Source organism: Pan troglodytes, chromosome 16, assembly GCF_028858775.2.
Source record: "Pan troglodytes isolate AG18354 chromosome 16, NHGRI_mPanTro3-v2.0_pri, whole genome shotgun sequence".
NCBI classification, from domain to species: Eukaryota; Metazoa; Chordata; class Mammalia; order Primates; family Hominidae; genus Pan; species Pan troglodytes.
This window is the reverse complement of record NC_072414.2, coordinates 42898646-42921399: the sequence shown is the minus strand read 5'-3', so window position 1 is coordinate 42921399 and position 22754 is coordinate 42898646. Positions and strand designations below refer to the sequence as shown.

The 22754-nt window shown below is 42.1% G+C and overlaps 1 protein-coding gene and 1 long non-coding RNA gene across 10 annotated transcripts in view; one reads left to right on the top strand and one right to left on the bottom strand.

The window, feature by feature from the left end:
- The window catches only part of AP4E1 (adaptor related protein complex 4 subunit epsilon 1), a 98272-nt gene extending 84404 nt beyond the window's left edge, over nt 1-13868 (bottom strand). For 3 of the 7 annotated variants that reach the window (XR_010151687.1, XM_001169245.6, XM_054667532.2), the window contains exons 1-3: nt 12914-13169; nt 9689-9760; nt 6270-6393 (exon numbers count right to left, since the gene is read on the bottom strand). Coding sequence is in view for 4 of the 7 variants with exons in the window: in XM_001169245.6 (XP_001169245.1) it covers nt 6270-6393; nt 9689-9760; nt 12914-13063 (346 nt within the window). In the remaining 3 variants the exon portion in view is untranslated. Of the gene's footprint in view, nt 1-1305; nt 1424-5633; nt 5727-6269; nt 6417-9688; nt 9761-12913; nt 13170-13198 lie in introns of those variants that run through there. The other 4 variants (XM_009429123.5, XM_063794948.1, XM_054667534.2 and 1 more) reach the window with 4 other exon arrangements.
- The window catches only part of LOC107968623 (uncharacterized), a 47798-nt gene continuing 38254 nt past the window's right edge, over nt 13211-22754 (top strand). Inside the window, exons 1-2 of one of the 3 annotated variants that reach the window (XR_010151697.1) lie at nt 13211-13290; nt 20524-20753. This is a non-coding gene — a long non-coding RNA (uncharacterized LOC107968623). The remainder of the gene's footprint in view (nt 13291-20523; nt 20754-22754) is intronic. The other 2 variants (XR_001709950.4, XR_010151698.1) reach the window with 2 other exon arrangements.

Here is a 22754-nt window from a genome sequence, read left to right as displayed (position 1 = left end):
GAAAAACACTGTGACTCAAAAAATGTAAAAATTTTCAGAGAAACAAAGAATAATAACTACGATTACAAAGTATATTTGGTATAACTAAGAATGAGGTATACAAGCTTTGAGTACAGAAATTTGGGCTCTGGCTCCATTTATCTGCTCTATGACTTATGCTCCTATGCTCTGTAAGTTACTTGACTTTTCTGAGCCTCAGTCTTCTCATCTTTAAAATGAAGATAAATGGCCAGGCACTTTGGGAGGCTGAGGCAGGAGGATCACTCGAAGTCAGGAGTTTGAAACCAGCCTGGCCAACACGGTGAGAAACCTCATCTCTATTAAGAACACAAAAATTAGACAGACGTGGTGGCACTCTCCTGTAATCCCAGCTACTTGGGAGGCTGAGGCATGAGAATCGTTTGAACCCAGGAGGCAAAGGTTGCAGTGAACCAAGATCACGCCACTGCACTCCAGCCTGGGTGACAGAACAAGACTCTGTCTCAAAAAAAAAAAAAGAAAAGGTAAAATGAAGATAAATACTATCTCAGAAGATAAAGCACTTAACACCTAACTTTATGAGCACTGAAGTTTATTTATTCATGCCTATAATTCCAGCATGTTGGGGGGCCAAGGTGGGAGGACTGCTTGAGGCCAGAAGTTTGAGACCAGCCTGGCTAACGTAGCAAGACCCTATCTCTAAAAAGAAAATAATAACTTTAAAAAATGTATTTATTCAATGATACTCATAAAAAAAAATAATAAGGCATTCTGGCTGGGCACGGTGGCTCATGCCCGTAATCCCAGCACTTTGGGAGGCCAAGGTGGGTGGATTACCTGAGATCAGGAGTTCGAGACCAGCCTGGCCAACATGGCAAAACCCTGTTTCTACCAAAAATAAAAAAATTAGCCGGGTGTGATGGCAGGCGGGCACCTGTAATCCCAGTTACTCGGGAGGCTGAGGCAGGAAAATCGCTTGAACCTGGGAGGTAGAGATTGCAGTAAGCCGAGATCGTGCCATTGCACTCTAGCTTGGGATGCAACAGCGAAACTCCATCTCAGAAGAAAATACAAATAAAAAGACATTCTGCATCAGAGAAAGCACCAAAGCAGGCCTTAAAATTCAGGAGTGGATGAGACAACAGTACCAGAGTGAAGACATATAGAAGGCATAAAATGGCCGGGTGCAGTGGCTCATGCCTGTAATCCCAGCACTTTGGGAGGCCAAGGCGGGTGGATCATGAGGTCAGGATTTCCAGACCATCCTGGCTAACACGGTGAAACCCCGTCCCTACCAAAAAATTAGCCGGGCACGGTGGCACGCACCTGTAGTCTCAGCTACTCGAGAGGCTTAGGCAGGAGAATCACTTGAACCCAGGAGACGGAGGTTGCAGTGAACCGAGGTGGCGCCACCATACTCCAGCCTAGGGGACAGAGACTCTGTCTCAAAAAAAAAAAAAAGAAGGCCAGGCACGATGTCTTACGCCTGTAATCCTAGCACTTTGGGAGGCTGAGGCGGGCAGATCACGAGGTCAGGAGATCGAGACCATCCTGGCTAACACGGTGAAACCCCGTCTCTACTAAAAATACAAAAAATTAGCTAGGCGCGGTGGCAGGCGCCTGTAGTCCCAGCTACTCGGCAGGCTGAGGCAGGAGAATGGCGTGAACCTGGGAGGCAGAGCTTGCAGTGAGCCGAGATAGTGCCACTGCACTCTGGCCTGGGCGAAAGAGCGAGACTCCGTCTCAAAAAAAAAAAGAAAAAGAAGGCATAAATTTTATCTTTTTTTTTTTTTTTTGAGACATATTATCGCTGTGTTGCCTAGGCTGGAGTGCAGTGGCACAATCTCAGCTTACCACAATCTCCGCCTCCCAGGTTCAAGCAATCCTCTGACCCCAGCCTCCCAAGTAGCTGGGAACACAGGCATGTACCACCACACAAGGCTAATTTTTGTATTCTTAGTAGAGATGGGGTTTCACCATGCTGGCCAGGCTGGTCTCGAACTCCTGACTTCAAGTGATCTGCCCACCTAAGCCTCTCACAGTGTTGGCATTACAGACATTAGCCACCGTGCCCAGCCCCATAAATTATATCTTTAAAAAATGATTACCACTCAATAATATACATTAAAAACATCTGATGCCTGCAGATACACGTCCCTCTAATTGGCAAGAAAATATTTTCCTAAAGATCGTGAGTCTCAATAAAAATAACTCTGAGATCCCCTTTAATATAAGCATCCATAACTATAAAATGATACATATAAAAGGTTATTAATTACAGCATTATTTACTTATTTATTTATTTATTTATTTATTTATTTATTTATTTTTTGAGATGGAGTTTCGCTCTTGTAGCCCAGGCTGGAGTGCAATGGTGCGATCTCAGCTCACCGCAACCTCCGCCTCCCAGGTTCAAGTGATTCTCCTGCCTCAGCCTTCCAAGCAGCTGGGATTACAGGCCTGCACCACCACGCCCAGCTAATTCTGTATTTTTAGTAGAGACAGGGTTTCTCCATGTTGGTCAGGCTGGTTTCATACTCCTGACCTCAAGTGATCTGCCCACCTCAGCCTCCCAAAGTGCTGGGATTACAGGTGTGAGCCACCGTGCCTGGCCACATTATTTATTTATTTTTTTGAGACAGGGTCTCACTCTGTTACCCAGGCTGGAGTGCAGTGGCGTGATCTTGGCTCACTGCAACCTCCACCTCCCAGGTTCAAGCGATTCTCATGCCTCAGCCTCCCTAGTAGCTGGGACTACAGGCACCCACCACCATGCCTGGCTAATTTTTTGTATTTTTAGTAGAGACAGGGTTTTGCCATGTTTGCCAAGCTGGTCTCGAACTCTTGACCTCAGGTGATCCGCCCACCTCGGCCTCTCAAAGTGCTGGGATTACAGGCATGAGCCACCATGCCCAGCCAAATTACAACATTATTTATGAGAACAACAACAACAAAAAAAAATCAAAAATAAGCCATATGTCCACCAAAAGGGATGTGGTTGAAAAAACTATGGTACATCCACCCAATAAAAATTATGCAACTGTATAAAAGTATAAAGATGTCAAAACAAGGTATAGAATAATCTATATAGTATGCTATCTTTCAAGTAAGAGATAGTATAGATAACATGCTGCCTTTTATATAAAAGAGAGTGAATGTGTGCACAAACTTTTGCTTGCTTTTTCAAAATAAAACAATGGAAAGATTAATCAGAAACTAATGAAAATAGTTCCCTATGAGGGTAAAGGGAAGACTGGGTAGTGGGGCTAGAGATGAAAGTGAGCCATAATGCTTTACATATTTTAAAAATAAAATTGAAAATTGTTTAAATTATATGTAAGTCTAAGAAGCAAAATGTAGCAACAGTTGGACAAAATAATTCTACCATCAACTATCTAATATTTAATAACTATCTATTGTTTTCAAAATTTCCTGCCTATGCTAACATGGAAGCCAGCCAAGTAACAAGAAAGAGCAGGACTAAGGCCCATTTCATGCCAAAGGAAGCCAAAACAAAAATGGCAGGACCAAAGCAAAGTACTAAATTCTACCCATGCAATATTTAAACAGGTTCCCAGGTAGTTTCATTTCAGAACTCTCAGACAAAATCTAATCAGCATATTCTCCTCTTCAAAGTCTGAGACCAGGGAAACAAAGGTTCCCATGGTCATTTGTATGCCTGATTATATCAGCACAACACATGGTTCATGCCTTCATGAAGGCAATTACAACATTATACTATAACTTTTTTTTTTCTTTTGAGACATGCTCTGGCTCTGCTGCCCAGGCTGGAGTGCAGTGGCACAATCTCAGCTCACTGCAACCTCTGCCTCCTGGGCACAAGCCATCCTCCCACCTCAACCTCCCAAGTAGCTGGGACTACAGGTGCACACCACCATGCCTGGCTAATTTTTGTATTTTTTGTAGAGATGGGATTTCACTATGTTGCCCTGGCTGGTCTCCAACTTCTGAGCTCAAGCAATCCGCCTGCCTCAGCCTCCCAAAGTGCTGGGATTACATGCATGAGCCACTGTACCCAGCCTGTACTGTAACTATTAATTTCTGTTTGTTTCGGTCCTTTCCCTTGTCATTGCAGGGATCCTCAAAATGTAAGTTATTCATCTGTAAGTATGAATAAGCAATGTAAGTTATTCATCTGTAAGTTTAACTGCAGTATCTGGCATACAGTGGGCACTCATCTTATCAATTCCATGAATACTGAATAAATTTTATAAACAGACAATCCCTAAGAAGACTTTCCGTTCATAAATATTTTTCCTACTCAAGACAAAATTTCACTATTGAAGGCTAATTTATTTGGATCTGTCTTCCAGAGTCTTTAACAAAATAGATACCTCTAAGAAGGGTATCAATGTTATCTCAACTGCTGAAAGCTAATATGTAAAGGGAATAAGAGAAAATGGCCCAAAGTTGAAGAGAAAGATTAGAAAGCAAAGAAATTGAGAAGCAGAAAAGTAAAAGAAATGAGATGAAAAGATAAGATGGGAGGGAGGCAAAGAAATACCAGACTTTTGCCTAAAATCTGCCATCAATGACTCTTGTTATGACTAAATTGTAAACATTTCCAAATGTATTCACATCTAACACATTTTTCCTTAGAAACGAAAAGGATGAAGTTGGTTTTCACTTTTCTCAAAATGCTCAACAATGGTTGAAATTTCCTTTTTGATGTTTTCCTTCTTTGATCAAAACCAAACCAAAGAAGAGAAAAAAACTACAAATACAATCTTTCAGAAGCTAAAAAGAGCAACACCATTAGAAAGACTTTAACATATGAAAATTCTGACAGGTGAATTTTCAAGGTTTGGGATGACAACTGAAAATCGTGAATATGACTGGAAGAGCTGACATTCCATATTTGTATAATATTTAAGAAAAATCAAAGTTTTAAGAAAAGCAAATTACTAATAAAAACTAATTTGAAGCCTCGAAAAAGAAATTCCTGCCTTTAGGGATCTTAAAATTAGTTCAGGAGCTAAGACATTAATATATGAAAAGATAACAAAAGGTAACAGATGGTAGGAGCCACCTGAGTGATCACAGGAGAAATAAAATTTGATTTGGAATATGGAAAGAGAGAAAGAGAATGCTAAAGGACATTCTACTTGGAGGAAAGAATATAACAAGTTTAAAAGATCTAAGTGTGTTTTGGGCGGAGTGGGGTTCCACAAGTGGAATATTGTGTGCACTCAGTCTCAGAATGTTTACCAAGACATCTGTCACCTCCACCCCGTCATCTGATAGCACAGAGCAATATAACTTATGAATAATGCTAGTCCTTAACGACATGACATTATCAACTTCTCTGAATAAAGAATGTGTTCTAACCTTTACTATTCTAAAATACTTCCTTCTTGAGATTCTGATATAAAGTAGAACATTTATGAATAGAATATTTAATTGCTTAAAAGAATTTTTCCTAACAGCCCTAAAGGTTGACTATAGAGACAAAATTTTTTTAAGACACTGCTAATCCTCATAGCTAACATTTGAGAAGCTAAGAACAAGATATTTAAAATTACTTTAATAAATTTCAGTTTTATTCTATAAAGAAGCATTTCTGACCATTAAACTAATAAGGTTAAACAGACTTCTTAATATCAGCTCTATTGACCAGGCGCAGTGGTTCACACCTGTAATCCCAGCGCTTTGGGAGGCCAAGGCGTGTGGATCACTTGAGCCCAGGAGTTCAAGACCAGCCTATGCAACATAGTGAAACCCCATCTCTACAAAAACAAAACACAAAAATTAGCCAGGCATGGTGGCACACAGCTTAGTCCCAGCTACTCAGGGGGCTGAGATAGGAGGATCACTTGAACCTGGAGGCAGAGGTTGCAGTGAGCAGAGATCCCGCCACTGCACTCTAGCCTGGGCAACATAGAGAGACTCTGTCTCAACAACAACAAAAAAAAGAGCTCTTTATAGACATATAATTTATATACAAAAAAGTCAGCTTTATAGACATATAATTTATATACAAAAAATATTTAATTGTATGGTTCAATGAGTTCTGACATATATAGTCATCTAACCGCCATCACAAGAGCAAGTAATTTTTAGTCTTCTCTTTAACTCCAAAATACTATGAATCAGGAAAACTGATTTCCTATAAATGGCTTTGACTTTCTGAAGTGTGATCTTTTAAAGTTTTAGAAATTAAAATACAGTATTCTAAAAACATACTATATACCTGCCATCATTCATTTTGTATAACAGATGGAACTTCAAGGACAACATGAAAGCATCAAAGTCTTAAAACACATACATACCTACTCTTTTTTCTAAGAGGTTTCCTTGTTGGGCTAACTTGATTGCATGAATATAGCCAAAGGAAGCATCATATCCAAGCATTTCACAATATATAAGTCTCACCATACATTCCTTCATCATTTTCTGAAAAGCAAAATATCCAGTAGCTGTATAAATAAACAGAATATTTAGATTGTTTTAACTATGTTCTCATAATTTAAAAGGAGAATCCTTTAATCCTGGCGCTGAAGAAATAACATATATATTACAAATTAATCACCCAATATCAGACTTTATAAATAAAAATTGCTCCCGATCTTACTTACCAACAGTATTACTTTTAGTAAAATTATTTCACTATTTTGTTAGTGGCACTACTATAAAATAAATCAACTGTAGCTGTTTCTATGTGTCCCTAGTGAAAAATTTGGTTATAATGTGATACATGGGGTCTTCACACAAATTTCATCATGGTCATTTTACTTGGCTTCTAAAATACAGCACATAATTTTAGTAGACTTTGTCAAATGAAAACATCCATAAAATTCCCACAAGTTGGTAATAATTTCTGTAACAAAAATATTTTTCACATTGGAAAACCAAATTGCACCTAGATTTTCTTCAGAATTATTGTGCTAAGTACAATATGGAATAGTTTGCTTTATAGGCACTCTTTTTTAATAACTCACAATTATAAACTGAGGGGCATGATTTCATTAATGGCATAGCTATTGTAATAATATTTAGTTTTCTAATGGGGTCTTTAATATCTTCAATGCAAGCCAAAAATTTTTAAGAGATGCTAAAAAATTTGTTTTATCACTAAGATATTTGCATTCTCAATATTTATGGAAACTCTTAATCAGGAGTAAAATATATAAATAAAATGTGTTTCAAAATAACTAAAAGCTCATAGACTTTTTTTTTTTTTTTTTTTGAGACAGAGTCTCGCTCTGTCACCCAGGCTGGAGTACAGTGGCAAGATCTCGGCTCACCGCAGCCTCCACCTACCACGTTCAAGCGATTCTCATGCTTCAGCCTCTCGAGTAGCCAGGACCACAGGCGCACGCCACCACGCCCAGCTAATTTTTGTATATTTAGTAGAGATGGGGTTTCACCATGTTGGCCAGGCTGGTCTCAAACTCTTGACCTCAAATGATCCACCCACCTCAGCCCCACAAATTGCCAGGATTACAGGTGTGAGCCACCACACCCGGCCACATAGACTATTTTAATATGTCAAAATTAACTAGGGTTAGCATATTACAGGATTATTAAATCACAAAATGTTTAGGAAACAGTAAAATTGAATATTTGAAAGCAAGGATAATAATGTTTAATGTAAATATAAAGAATTTAAAGAGAAACCATAGGAAAATCTTAAGGGAATGAGATTTAACTCAGGTCACTTGTGCTTAAAGCAGTAAAAGTTAATTCATTAACACATTAATTAAGACTACAAAACACTAGCTGGGCACAGTGACTCACTCCTGTAATCCCAGCACTTTGGGAGGCCAAGGAGGGCAGATCACCTGAGGTCAGGAGTTCGAGACCAGCCTGACCAACATGGTGAAACCCCATCTCTATTAAAAAAATACAAAAATTAGCCAGGCGTGGGGACCTGCGCCTATAATTAATCCCAGCCACTTGGGAGGCTGAGGCAGGAGAATCACTTGAACCCGAGAGGCAGAGGTTGCAGTGAGCCAAGATCACGCAGTTGCACTCCAGCCTAGGCAACAGAGCAAGACTCCATCCTCCCACCCTGCCGCCCCCAAAAAAGCTACAAAATACTGAGAAAACAAACAAAAGATAAACAAAAAATACTGGAAGTCCCTCTTCAGACTTCTACATTAATTAGGAGTTAAAGGGTTCATTTAAGCCATTAAGTTTCAACCCTAGATTTGTAACATTTTATCTCAGAGTTTTTCAAAAGTCATTATGAACTTTATCTAAGTGAGATTACATCTCATGCATTTATTTTTAGAGATGAAAGTGCATTCCCCAATGCAAGAATTCTCTTTACAATTTCTCTGACAGCCAACCTTTACCTGAACAGCTCTGGGACAGACTACTCTGTAAGATATACACAGAGTTGGATGGCCATAGTGTTATAAAACCTTCCTTTCAAACTCTGCCTTCCTAATTTCTACCTATTTATCTTAGTTCTGCCCAACTTCAGGTTTCTGCCTTGGAACAAGGAAAATTATATACTGATGCCAATCATAAAAAATGGAAATCTAACAAACAAAAACCATTTCTGTTTAACGTTTCTATCTAGTACTATGAAGCATAATTATTTTATCCATAGCCACAGACACACATACATGTATACACACAAACATACATATACATATATACACACGGATATATCAGATCATATTTTCAGTTTTATTTGCCACATACTATTATTATGACCACAGAAGAAAATATATTCATTCTCTCAGACTTTACAAGTGTTATTCAAATTCACAATCATGTGCTTATGCAAAATGATCGTCCTGATATTTTTACTGGTGGGGAGGGAAAACATTCCCACAGTGGCTTATATACTGAAGACACTCACCAAATATTTGCTGAAGATATGTTGCTTGAAACAAAATCTCATTTAAAAAAAAATCAGGCCAGGCACGGTGGCTCACACCTGTAATCCTAGTACTTTGATTTAGGAGGCTGAGGTGGGTGGATCGCTTGAGGTCAGGAGTTCGAGACTAGCCTGGTCAACATGATGAAAACCCCAACTCTACTAAAAATACAAAAATTAGCCAGGCATGGTGGCGGGCACCTGTAGTCCCAGTTAATCAGGAGGCTGAGGCAGGAGAATCGGTTGAATCCAGGAGGCAGGGGTTGCAGTGAGCTGAGATCACGCCACGCCACTGCACTCCAGCTTGGGCAACACAGCGAGACTCCGTCTCAAAAAAAAAAAAAAAAAATCAAACTGAGTTTTAATCTAGCTATGCTGGGACAGCCCCACAGTGGCCTGCATAATAATGAATGACCATTCATTAAATAGTTGCTGAATATTGTTTGAAAAATCAAATTATGTAGAACAAACTTTAAAAACAACTAGGTCTTAAATAATAAAATTAGATATACCTACAATATACTAATTCAGGTCTGAAAATATCATGTTGAAATCCCAACCTTTTCCAAATGCATAACATTAAAAACATCAGATCAGCACTAGGGTCCCAAGAGTATCTCCACATTTATGTAATCATCATCACATTAGCCCTGACTTCACATAGGCAAAACTTGTTCTGGTGCAAACCAGTCAACAATAAAAGGCTAAAGTTAACATCTGAGTTGCTACCATCTGTAATTCATTTTGACTATGATAAATCAAATTTTAGCAACCGATCATCAGTTAGATGCCACTATTGAGTCCACAGTAGACTAGATTTCAAATTCAAATGTGTTGGCACTGACTATGCAAACCTACCAGTGTTGTAGTAGGAGCAGAAACAGTCGCTTTCAGACTACTCAGTTCCTGCTGGATTAATTTTTCTTCTTCCTGAGAAAATGAAAGTATTTAAATGCTTGATTAACTGTCTTTTAAAACTGTAACAGCATTTATCTAAAGGGAAAAATATAATTTACAATACTTTTAATTTAAAAGAAACATTATTTTAAAGGAGAGTTACAAATATTATGTGCTTACGATCTATCTAAAGGCATTTCTCCAAACCTCAGAACCATCCCTGGAGAGAATAAATATTTCCAGGCTAACCCATCCTTCCTCTTTTCTTTACTCAGTTACTTCCCCTTAATGGTAGAATAGCAGAAAATGTTTTTTTTAAAAACTAAAGGTGGAAGCCGGGCACAGCAGCTCATGCCTGTAATCCCAGCACTTTGGGAGGCCAAGGCGAGTGAATCACTTGAGGTCAGCAGTTTGAGACCAGCCTGGCCAACATGGCAAAACCCCATCCCTACTAAAAATGCAAACATTAGCTGGGCGTCCTGTCATCCCAGATACTCGAGAGGCTGAGGCAGGGGCAGGAGAATCGCTTGAACCCAGGAGGTGAATGTTGCAGTGAGCCGAGATCATACCACTGCACTCCAGCCTGGGCAACAGAGCAAGACTCCATCTAAAAAAAAAAAAAAAAAAAAAAAAAATTAAAGGTGGAGAGAGAGTAGAAATTCTCCATGTATTGGCCCAAGAAAAGAGTCTCATCTCACATCTTCCCCTTAGAAGTAAAAAGTCTTCATGGAATTAAGAAACAGGGTAAGAAAGCAGAAACAGAAATAGGTCTTTTTCCCTTAAACTACATTCTTCTTCCCTGTCTTTTCCTCATTCCCCAAATCCTTTCCATAACTTCCTATCTCAGACACATACCAATGTGATCACTCCTACTGTCTGCATTGTATGTTATCTCCCTAAGCACTTAAAAAATTGGCCCCATTTTTTTTTGGCTAATATCATGCTACCTTTAAATTACACACTGAATTACATGTTCATCAGATGGCTATTCAAAAGCCACTAGTGACGTACTGATACACGTGGATGCCTATCTACAGTTTCAAACTGCTATTTAAGACCAAAAATAACTTTTTAAAAAATTTTATTGAGGATCCCTTAAAAATTAGCAAAGGACAAAAACCTTAAGAAAAACAACATTATTAAGGCCACAAATGGCCAGGCGTGGTGGCTCACGCCTGTAATCCCAGCACTTTGGGAGGCCAAGGCCAAGGCGGGTGTATTACCTGAGGTCAGGAGTTCAAGACCAGCCTGGCCAACATGGCGAAACCCTGTCTCTACTAAAAATATAAAAATTAGCCGGGTATGGTGACGTGTGCCTGTAATCCCAGCTACCAGGGAGGCTGAGGCAGAAGAATCACTTGAACCCAGGAAGCAGAGGTTGCAGTGAGCCAAGATTGCACCACTGCATTCCAGCCTGGGCGACAGAGTGAGACTCCATCTCAAAAACAAAACAAAACAAGACAAGCCCACAAGTAATGATTCTGGAATGTGAAGCAGGTTCTCTCCGGATAGCATCAACTTATTAGAGCTGCCAAAAAATGATTTTTTTTAAACCTTCAGAGCACTTTCTTTTCTGTCTTTCCTTCTCTTTTAGCACTTATATTGCATTGTAGTCATGCTTATACTTGTCTTAAGCCCAAAACGAATGACTAATTCCTTGGGAAAAGGGAATGTGTTTAATTCTATTTTCCTGTGTCTAACACATAACCTTGTTCCATAAACATCTGTTGAACAAATAATGACATTAACACGTGCTCTTTTTAAGATATAAACTCCTTGTAGCTGTGAATCGGTATACTACACAATCCGTGCAACCATCGAGCGCCTGTGGCGACCCGGCGCGGTGGCTCATGCCTGTAATCCCAGCACTTTGGGAGGCCGAAGCGGGCGAACACTTGAGGTCAGTTCAAGACCAGCCTGCCCAACATGGTGAAATCCTGTCTCTACTAAAAATACAAAAATTAGCCGGGCGTAGTGGCGTACGCCTATAATCCCAGCTACTTGGGAGGCTGAGGCAGGAGAATCGCTTGAACCCGGGAGGCAGACGCTCCAGTGAGCCAAGATCGCACCATCGCACTCCAGCCTGGGCGACAGAGCGAGACTCCATCATTAAAAATTTTAAAATTTTAAGGCCGGGCAGGGTAGCTCACGCATGTAATCCCAACACTTTGGGACGCCAAGGCGGGCGTATCGCGAGGTCAGGAGATCGAGACCATCCTCGCTAACACGGTGAAACCCCGTCTCTACGAAAAGTACAAAAAATTAGCCAGGCAGTGGCGGGCACTTGTAGTCCCAGCTACTCGGGAAGCTGAGGCAGGAGAATGGCGTGAACCCGAAGGCGGAGCTTGTAGCGAGCCCAGATCGCGCCACTGCACTCCAGCCTGCGCGACAGAGCAAGACTCCGTCTCAAAAAAAAAAAATTAAAAGTTTTAAAACCTTAAGGCTCCAGCGAGCCGAGATCGAGATCGCACCATTGCACTCCAGCCTGGGCGACAGAGCGAGACTCCGTCAATAAAAATTTAAAAATTTTAAAAGCTTAAGAATTTTTATAACTGCTCATTTTCAAAGCCCACTTGAGGCAGAGACTTAGCAAATTTTACATTTTGAGAGAACTGTGCTTTTTCTTTGCCCAACACGTTGTTGTAACCCAAGAACCTCAAGCTCCCCAAAGATATTCAACAAGAGGCTCACAGGATCTCTTCAGGTATGCGACATCTGAACTGTTGTTCAGTTGAAGGCACCGGGGGAGAGAAGGAAACGGAGTAGGGAAAAAAAACTTTGTGGAAGGTAAATAATGTCTGACACTTCCATCGCACTAGGTATTTTCACACGCTTGACATCTCACCCAATCCTCAAAACAAACAAACAAAAAACCTATGAATTATGTATCAGTACTTTTCCACCACAACGTTGAGAAAACACATGGAGGCTCAGAGGTTACAGAGATGTGCCCCAGATCAAAGAGTCAGTGTCAGAACTAACTGTGGAAACTCGGCTTCCCTGCTGTCAGTCCCAGCAGGAAAGTGAAGCTTCCAGGCAGACTAAAGGACGAACCGACACAGCAGCCCCTGAGCCCCGCCGGAGGGCTAACCCCAGAGGCCCTGGAGTCTCGCCGCCCGGCCAGGGCCTCCTGGCGCGGGGGCCTCACTCCGATGTCCCTGAGCTCCCGGGCCGGCGGGCACCTACGTGCTTGGAGGTGAGGGCTGTGATGCCGCGGACAAGGCTGCCCAGCCTCGAGGAGAAGGACGCCTTGGCGGCCGCGGGCCCACCACCGGGCTGGTTCTGCAGAAAGAGTCCCGGCAGCGCCGTCAGCGTCTTCTCCACTATGTCGCTCATCGCCGCCGCCGCCCGCGATGCCGCCGCCGCCCGCGATCCCGTAGCCGCCCGGCTTCATGCCCGGCCGCCGCTGCCGGCCCGGCCTCCGTAGGCACTTCCTGTTTTTTGAATAAGAAATCTTTATTGGTGTCCCACCTGAACAAGTTCAGTGTCGTTCTCGCGAGAGGCCACCAGAGGGCGCAAGAGACCGCGGGGGTGGAAAAGGCCGCTCGGTCGAGATTGCGCGCGTAAGTAGACCTCCTTTCTCGCGACGGGGTAGCGGTTTCGGAATCCCCCAGAACTGTGAGTCCTCCTGAGGAAGCCGTCGGGGACCTGGCCCTGTTAGGCACTGTCTCCCAGAGTCTTCCTTTCCCACTAGCCGCCTCCGCGTAGCCCGAGACCGCGTCATGAGTTGCGTCTTCCTGGCTGCGCCTTTTTCGGGACATCCCCGCGCCGTCCGCCGCCTCTCACTGTCCCCGGACCGCGCGCCACCCGCCCGCTTCCCACAGGCGGTTTCACGCGAGTCCCCGGCGCCGCGCGCGGCTCCGGCCCTGGCGACTCTTGGGACACCCGAGTAGTTGCGTGATAGCGGGGCTGTCCTGAGGATTCGGCGTGCCAGGTTGAGAGCCCGTCGCGTGCCGGGGACTCACGGCCACTGTCGCTTCCCGTCCGCCCCTCTTCTCCTGGGATTTGGGGAGGTGGGCGGGAAAGAGAAGTGGTCGGCGGCCCCCCTTGCCGACTCCTCCTCAGCAGGTCGCAGTTGAAAGGTCATCTTCCTGGAGCCCACTCCCCTGGCCCGGCGGGCAAGGATAGGTCTCCACGTCCCACCCTCTCACAGCGCTCGGTTCTGTTCCACTTTAGAACAGGTCGCAGTTGCCACTACGTAAACAGCTCCCCATAGAGAGAGTATTTTATTCATTCCGATTGCTCCAGCTTTTATCTAGAACAGAGTCTGGTACAATGGCTCTCGAAATGTGGTCTGGTGACCTCAGGGTCGCTGAGACCCTTCTAGGGAATTCACAAAGTCAAAACAATATTGATAACGTTTCTTACGTGTTATTTGCCGTTTTTACCCTCATTCTGTTGGAAGTGTACGAGTTTTCAAGAGGCTAGATGACGATTGACTAGCTGGTAAAATGTATCCTGGAGTATCCTTGTGTTTTCTAGAATTTTCTAAGGTAGTAGGTTTAGGGCATAAATACGTGCGTTTTCAGAGATTAATGCAATTTGCCCTCAGTACTTCCTAGTGTGTTTCTAGGAGGTAGGTTAGGTAGGTGGTGATAGCCTCCCTTCAAGGGGAACAAACTTGCTAAATAAATAGAACAAACCAGCCCATAGTGTACAAACCACATCCGAGGCTCCTGGTTAGAAAATTTTGCAGCAAAGAGGTACGAGAGCAGAAGGGAAAATCCCCAAACTCTCACAAGCGCAGAAACCCATGATCAGTGTCGTTGGGCTGAATTATACTCATTATAATAGTAAAAAAAAAAAAAAAAAAAACTCCTGGGTGAAGATTTAAGATACTAATAAGACATGCAATGTATGTACTAGCATATACAACCGCAGCGCACATGGCGCCAGAAAACCAGAGAACATGCTTAATAGCAGCACCCGTTCTCCCCGCTTCATGAATGATCCTGGGAGACTCCTACAAAGGGAGTTTCCCCAGTGTCAGTGCATGCTGTCTCACCTTTGAGCAGCCCGCTCTGATCAGCTGTGAGGGTGTACTTTCGCTTTGCAATAAACTCTTGCTTGCTTTTACTTTGGACTTCAATTATTTTGCACCGCGAAGTCCAGAACCTCAACCGGCCCACCAGCTACAGCTACACTTACAAGCTATCTTCGGTTATACCTGCTCTAATCTCTGTAACCTCCTTGTCACCTAATAAATGAGTTTTTTTGAAATCCTGAAGTTGTTCTAATACCTATATGGGAACATAAGAAAAAAGTTCAATTTGTTGGCTTGTCTCGCAAGAATACTTTTTAATATATTGAGAACATTTTAAAATATTTAAACTTTATCTAAAAGGGATACTCATTTATTCATTTAATTTTTTTTTTCCAGAGTCTCACTCTGTCACCCAGACTGGAATGCAGTGGCACGATCTGGGTTCACTGCAGCCTCCTCCCCCTGGGTTCAAGCAATTCTCCTGCCTCAGCCTCCCGAGTAGCTGGGATTACAGGCGCCCGCCACCATGCCCGGCTAATTTTTGTATTTTTAGTAAACACAGAGTTTCACCATTTTGGCCAGGCTGGTCTCAAACTCCTGACCTCAGGTGATCCGCCCACCTCAGCCTCCCAAAGTGCTGGGATTACAAGCGCGAGCCACTGCGCCCAGCCAGAAAGGGATACTCTTTTAGAATTTAATTTTTTTATTTTATTATTATTTTTTGAGATGGTGTCTCGCTCTGTTGCCCAGGATGGAGTGCAGTCGTGTGATCTCGGCTCACCGCAACCTCCGCCTCCCAGGTTCAAGCAGTTCTCCTGCCTCAGCCTCCCGAGTAGCTGGGATCACAGGTGCGTGCCACCGCACCCGGCTAATTTTTTGTATTTTTAGTAGAGATGTGGTTTCACCACATTGGCCAGGATGGCCTCGGTCTCCTGACCTCATGATCTGCCCGCCTCAGCCACTCAAAGTGCTGGGATTACAGGTGTGAGCCACCACGCCCTGCCTAGAATTTAATATTTTGTCGTCTGGGCGCGGTGGTTTATGCCTATAATTCTAGCACTTTGGGAGGCCAAGGCGGGCAGATTGTCTGAGCTCAGGAGTTCCAGACCAACCTGGCCAACATGGTGAAACCCCGTCTCTACTAAAAATACAAAATATTCGGACGGGCACGGTGGCTCACACCTGTAATCACAGCACTTTGGGAGGCCAAGGTGGGCAGACCACAAGGTCAGGAGATCAAGACCAGCCTGGCCAACCTGTGGCTCTACTAAAAAAATACAGAAATTAGCTGGGGCATGGTGGCGTGCGCCCATAATCCCAGCTACTCGGGAGGCTGAGGCAGGAGAATTGCTGGGACCCGGGAGGCGGAGGTTGCAGTGAGCCGAGATTTCACCACTGCACTCCAGCGTGGGCGACAGAGCAAGACTCCATCTCAAAAAAAAAAAAACAAAACAAAAAATTTAGCCGGGCATGGTGGCACACCTGTAGTCCCAACTACTTGGGAGGCTGAGGCAGGAGAATTGCTTGAACCTAGGAGGCGAAGGTTGCAGTGATGAGCCAAGATCGCACCACTGTACTCCAGCCTGGGTGACAGAGCAAGACTCTGTCTCCAAAAAAAAAAAAGGAATTTAATATTTTATCTTAAAATTAAGTTTTGTTTTATGTATAGTTTTTTAATTTTAGGCTCTTCCATTGGCTTAAAAAGGGGATACTAGAAGATTCGCTTTCTAACCTTCCCATATGTAAAGATGCTGAAAAAGATGAAGCTGACATCAGTATCAGAATTCACTGACTCAGGGAAAGGGAGAAATCTGGTTGAAACTATAAATAACAAAGGAAAGTATGACAAAAGCTTCTTTCTTTCTCTTGGCATTAGAGATGTTAATCACTTGCCTTATTTTATGTCATTCAACAGAACATTTTCAAATACTATTATGGTGCCAATCAAGGTGAGGCATCATTTTCAGACCAGTCAGAATTTAAAAGAAAGGGAATTTAATATTTTCAACATAGACATGATATGCTTTATAAAAGCCAAAGCTTTTGTATTACCATTTTCAAAGTAAAAATGAAAAACCTACTGAAGCATCTTACACATGAAATTATTATATTTCATTCATTGGAGAAGGACATGCAATAGCTAAAAGACTAATGAATGCCTGCTAGATGATAATCAGTAAAAGAACTAATGGGAGTGCTACTTTCCAAAGATGCAATAACTCACCAAATTAGACATTTAGTTGCAGGCCAGGCGAGGTGGCTCATGCCTGTAATCCCTGTATCTTGGGAGGCCAAGGCAGGCGGATAACTTGAGATCAGGAGTTTGAGACCAACCTGGCCAATATGGTGAAACCCTGTCTCTACTAAAAATACAAAAAAAAATTAGCTGGGCATGGTGGTACATGCCTGTAATCCCAGCTATTCGGGAGGCTGAGGCTGGAGAATCACTTGAACCTGGGAGGCAGAGGTTACAATGAGCTGAGATGGTGCCACGGCACTCCAGCCTGGACAACAGAGCAAGACTGTCTCAAAAAAAAGAAAGAAATTTAGTTGCAAACATAAAGACTGAGTTACTATGTCATCTGCAGAATTATAATTCCTTTAAAATGGACATAATTATTCATGTAGCTGGACTTGTTGCTTTGCTTATATCCATCCAGTGTCAGCACCAACTAATTCTTGAAGATCTTCTTTTACATAAATCTTGACAAGAAACACAAGTGGTGATGAAATAATGTATTGAACAACTTCTTTGAATCTCATAGTTTATCCTGGAACAATACACTCAATTTTTTTTTAATTCAGTTTCACTTAAGAATATCCTTGATGAAGCAGTAAGAATTCTTAATTTTATTAAATCTCAGTCTTTGCACTTTTTAAAAAATTTTTTTTGTGACAAAATGGGAAGTACTCATAAAGTACAACCTCATAAAGTATAAACTCTTAAATCCTGAGGCTTTTTTTTTGGCCGGGTGTGGTGGCTCAGGCCTATAATCCCAGCACTTTGGGAGGCTGAGGCGGGCAGATCACCTGAGGTCAGGGGTTCAAAACCAGCCTGGCCAACGTGGTGAAACCCCATCTCTACTAAAAATGCAAAATTAGCTGGGCGTGGTGGCACATGCCTGTAATCCCAGCTACTTGGGAGGCTGAGGCAGGAGAATCACTTGAACCCAGGAGGCGGAAGTTGCAGTGAGCTGAGATCGTGCCATTGCACTTCAACCTGGGCAACAAGAGCGAAACTCCATCTCAAAAAAAAAAAAAAGAAAAAGAAAAAATTTCTGAGGCATAACTGAGATAAGATAGTTTCTCAAGGAAAAGCATTTGTATCATTGTTTAACTTGAAAGCTGAACCGGCCTGGCATAGTGGCTCATGCCTGTAATGCCAGCACTTTGGGAGGCCGAGGCGGGGGGATCACGAGGTCAGGAGATCAATACCATCCTAGTTAACACGGTGCAAAACCCGTCTCTACCAAAAATACAAAAAATAGCCGGGCGTGGTGGCGGGCACCTGTAGTCCCAGCGATTCTGGAGGCTGAGACAGGAGAATGGCGTGAACCTGGGAGGCGGAGCTTGCAGTGAGCCTAGATCACGCCACTGCACTCCAGCCTGGGCAACAGTGAGACTCCGTCTCAAAAAAAGAAAAGAGAAAGCTGAACCAACCACTTTTTTTCATGGAACACCATTTTTAGTTGAAAGCGATAAACAGTAGTTTTCTTGAAAATGAACAGTGAGTCTTTCAGTTGTAGGGAAAGAAAAAAATCTTTTTCTCTTACCCTTCTAAGTTCTTGGCTGGGTCCCCTGTGAAAAAAACAAGCAAGTTTATTAAAATGTATGGAGCATATAACATATCAATACCTAGAAATGAGTAATTCAAAGAAGGTAAAACTGGCTTATATAGCATCTTTAACAAAATACAATAAACTTATAGAGAAATGACAGGACAAAGGAAAGCAGTTTTAGTCTCCAGGGTTGGGAATCTTGGGGAAGGAAAATATATGGAAAGAAACTAATGAAGTAAGGTTTGTGTGCAGATTCCTCTGGTGCCATCTCTGGGCTAGTAAGATGGTAGAGTTGCCTCCAGTAAAGGAAGTTGTATCCTGCCTTTAAACAGAAAAGGAGGAGGGTAGAGAGAGTGTTTCCTGCCTTTGCTGCTGCTTAATTGCCTTCAGCTCAAAATAATATTCATGTCAAATAGGAATATTTTGGGGTGACAGAGTCTGGTTTCCTTCACACTTCAAGGAAGATAACTGACAATATTTGTTGCCACCGATAAATTCAGGCTTTCAAGTGAAAACTAAAATTTTGAAAAATGTTTGTCTACTACAATTTTAATAATTTCCAGATACATAAAGACCATTCTGATAAATTGGTGATTATGTTAATGAATTTTTTATATTGTATAATTAAATATGCCAACATTTGAAAGATCTACATAACTCAATGAACCAATATTTTCCAAATGATCAATGCACAATGTTATAAAATTATGTACCAGCAAAACATCCACTTAAAGCAAATAGTGTAACCATAATAGGGCCCTTCGCCCAATATGTGACAAGTTAATATGCCAAGACACCAGGTTGTAGCAGAGAAAGAGGTTTAATTGTAGGGCTGCCAGATGAGGAGAAGGGAGGAAACCTCAAATCCATTTCCCCAAGGAATGTGGAGCTAGGGTTTTTAAGGGTTTGGGAGTAGGCCAAAGTGTAGAGATTGATCAGAGTGCAGGGTGAAGCCATGGGACAGGGAGATGATATTGATTCCGTTCCTCTCTGGGGATTTTTAAACTGGTTGGCATCAGCTGTTCAGCTGGAATTCAGGATCTGCTTAAGCAGTTATTAAACCCTTTATGATTCTAATGTCAGAGATCCTATCTATCTTAAACAAAAGCCCTGGCCAGGCGCGGTTGCTCACATCTGTAATCCTAGCACTTTGGAAGTCCGTGCCAAGGCAGACAGATCACTTGAGGTCAGGAGTTTGAGGCCAGCGAGGCCAACATGGTGAAACGCCGTCTCTACCAAAAACACAAAAATTAGTTGAGTGGGCCAGGTGCGGTGGTTCATGCCTGTAATCCCAGCACTTTGGGCCAAGGCGGGCAAATCACCTGAGGTCAGGAGTTCGAGATCATCCTGGCCAACATGGTGAAACCCTGTCTATACTAAAAATACAAAAATTAGCTAGGCATGGTGGCAAGTGCCTGTAATCCCAGCTATTTGGGAGGCTGAGGCAGGAGAATCGCTTGAACCCAGGAGGCAGAGGTTGCAGTGAGCCAAGATTGCATCACTGCATTCCAGCCTGGGCAACAGAGAGAGACTCCATCTCAAAAAAAAAAAAAAAAAAAAAAAAAAAAAAAGCCTAATGTCAGAAATTCTGTCAATAGGAACAATGGGAATGCAAATGGTCTCTATGTAGTGTAACCTGACTTTTGGTTACAAGGAAGTGGGTCAGAGTGCAGCCTGATTAATGCTCAATTATAACTATATTTCCATCCAGAATTCTTGTTAACCCTTTGAGGACAGCTTCAATAGAATTATGATTTTAATGTAACCTAGTAAAAAAGGTTCCCTGATGGTTTCAGATTCCACATTGCAACAACTTTTTAAAAACTACTTACTGCTTTTAGTGTTGGATCTAAGAAGAATATCTACAATTATTTGAAAGGGCTTTTCCCCTAACTGCTTTCTGTATGTGACCAGGTTTTCCTCATAAACTTCAACAAAAAAGAAACACCTTGTGGTAGGCTGATAATGACTTCCAAAGATGTCCGTGTCCTAATCCCTGGAATTTGTGTTACCTTGTGGTAAAACTTTTACAGATGAGATGAAGTTAAGGATCTTCGGGTAAAGAGATTATCATGGATTACCTGAGTGGATTATTGATGTTATCTCAAGCATCCTGTTAAGAGAGAAGGGAGATTAGCCACCCAACACAGAAGTGAAATTGATGTGAAGATGAAGGCAGAGATTAGTGTGATGCCTCTAAAAGTCAAGCAGTGCCAGCAGTTACCAAAAGCTGGAAGAAGAAGCTTCTCTAGAGCCTCCAGAGGTAACATTTTCCTGCCCACACTTTGACTTTGGCCCAGTGAAACTGGTATTGAACTTTCTGGCCTCCAGAACTATGAGGGAATAAATTTCTGTAGTTTTGAGCCACCAAGTTTGTGATAATTTGTTAAACAGCAACCACAGGAAACTAATACAAACCCCAAATCAACAGATTACATGCAGAACCAGACATGACAATACAATGTTTTATATTAATCCTGACATTAAAGAGACTTGCAAAGTTGTAAAACAGTGACACCGTTCTTTAATTGTTTTGGAATTTGATATACAGTCAGCTCTCCATATCCACATGATCCATATCCCCAAGGATTTAACCAACTGTGGATCAAAATCCACCATGGATGAAAAACCCTCAGATGAAGAAGACTAATTAAGGGACTCAAGCATCCACCAATTTTGATATCCACGAGGGTCCTAGAATCAATCCCCTGAGGATACTGAGGGCTGACTATATAACTTTTTCATTTAAAAATAGAAAAGGATGTCAACATGCAATGGGTTTATTGTTGCTGTTTCATTTATTTATTATTTTTTTTCTTTGAGATGGAGTTTTGCTCTTGTTTTCCAGGCTGGAGTGCAATGGCACAATCTCAGTTCGCTGCAACCTCCACCTCCCAGGGATTGTGCTGCCTCAGCCTCCCAAGTTGTTGGGATTATAGACACCCACCACCAACGCCCGGCTAATTTTTTGTATTTTTAGTAGAGACAGGGTTTCCCCATGTTGGCCACGCTGGTCTCCAACTCCGGACCTCAGGTGAACCACCCGCCTCGGCCTCCCAAAGTGCTGGGATTACAGGCGTGAGCTACTGTACCCAGCCCATTGTTGCTGTTTTTAAAATTAATTAACATCTTAAAATTCTCTCACTTTTACTTTCTAACCCGGTAAGTATTAGTAGATATAACTCAAAAGCAAAAACTTTTGAGGATCTTCAATAATTTTTAACTATGTTGTGGGGCTCCTGAGACCAAAAAAATTGAAAGCTGCTTATCTAGTACATAGTATGTAGTCAATTATTTATTGAAGTAATTATTATATTTCTCATTCAATCACATCAATTGGTATATTAGTCTAGGACAGTGAACAGCCGGAGTTCAGAGATAAGGTGAATGGTTGCAAGAGAAAAGGACAGAATAGTTCTTGGGAAAGAGAGAAATTTGAGAAAAAGACAAAGTTTTTTTCTCAATCTGGACAATCTATGACTGACCAGATTATGACAGAGAATTTTCTGGAACAACTCCCAGAGCCTCCTATTTTGTGACCCAGGCACAAAAATTGTTGACTCCCATTAATTCCTATCATTCCTCCTCTAGCTTCCACTTTTCAAAGCTAAAAATTGAAAATAGAGCAAGGAAACAAATGTCAAATGTCCATAAGTTAAATGCCTGGAGAGAAAAGCTGATCGTACAATAAGACTTGCTAAGATTTATAATGACAGAATGTGAGAGCTGGAAGAAAAGTTGAAGGCCATCCACACATCCAATTGTCTCCTTTTGTAGAAAAGGATGCTAAGACTTAGATTGTGGAAGCCACTAATCTCAAGTCACACAACCATACGGGTGGAACTGAAATTGTAGCCCTACATCTAGAATTCAAACCCAGAGCATTTCCCCCATACTTTCACGGTGTTGATAGTAAAGAGGTTACTTGTGGCTTCCTGTTCTGAGACTCTGGCTCCTAGTCCTGCCCCAAAATAAAGAGGATATGAATTTTCCATTTTAAGCTTATAATTTTAGACTGTCCACTTTTTCTGTAAATATGGACTCTTCTTCCTCCTTTTCTTATCACCACCTCTGTCCTAGGTAATTTCACTTGGAATGATTTACTGTCACAAAGATTGAACCTGTTAAACCCTCTTGAACTGAAATTCCTCTTTCTTCTTCCAGTCAAGGAGAAAAGTGGCTCTCATTGAACTGAAAATAGGGGGCCAGATGCATTGGCTCACGCCTGTAATCCCAGCACTTTGGGAGGCCGAGGCAGGCAGAT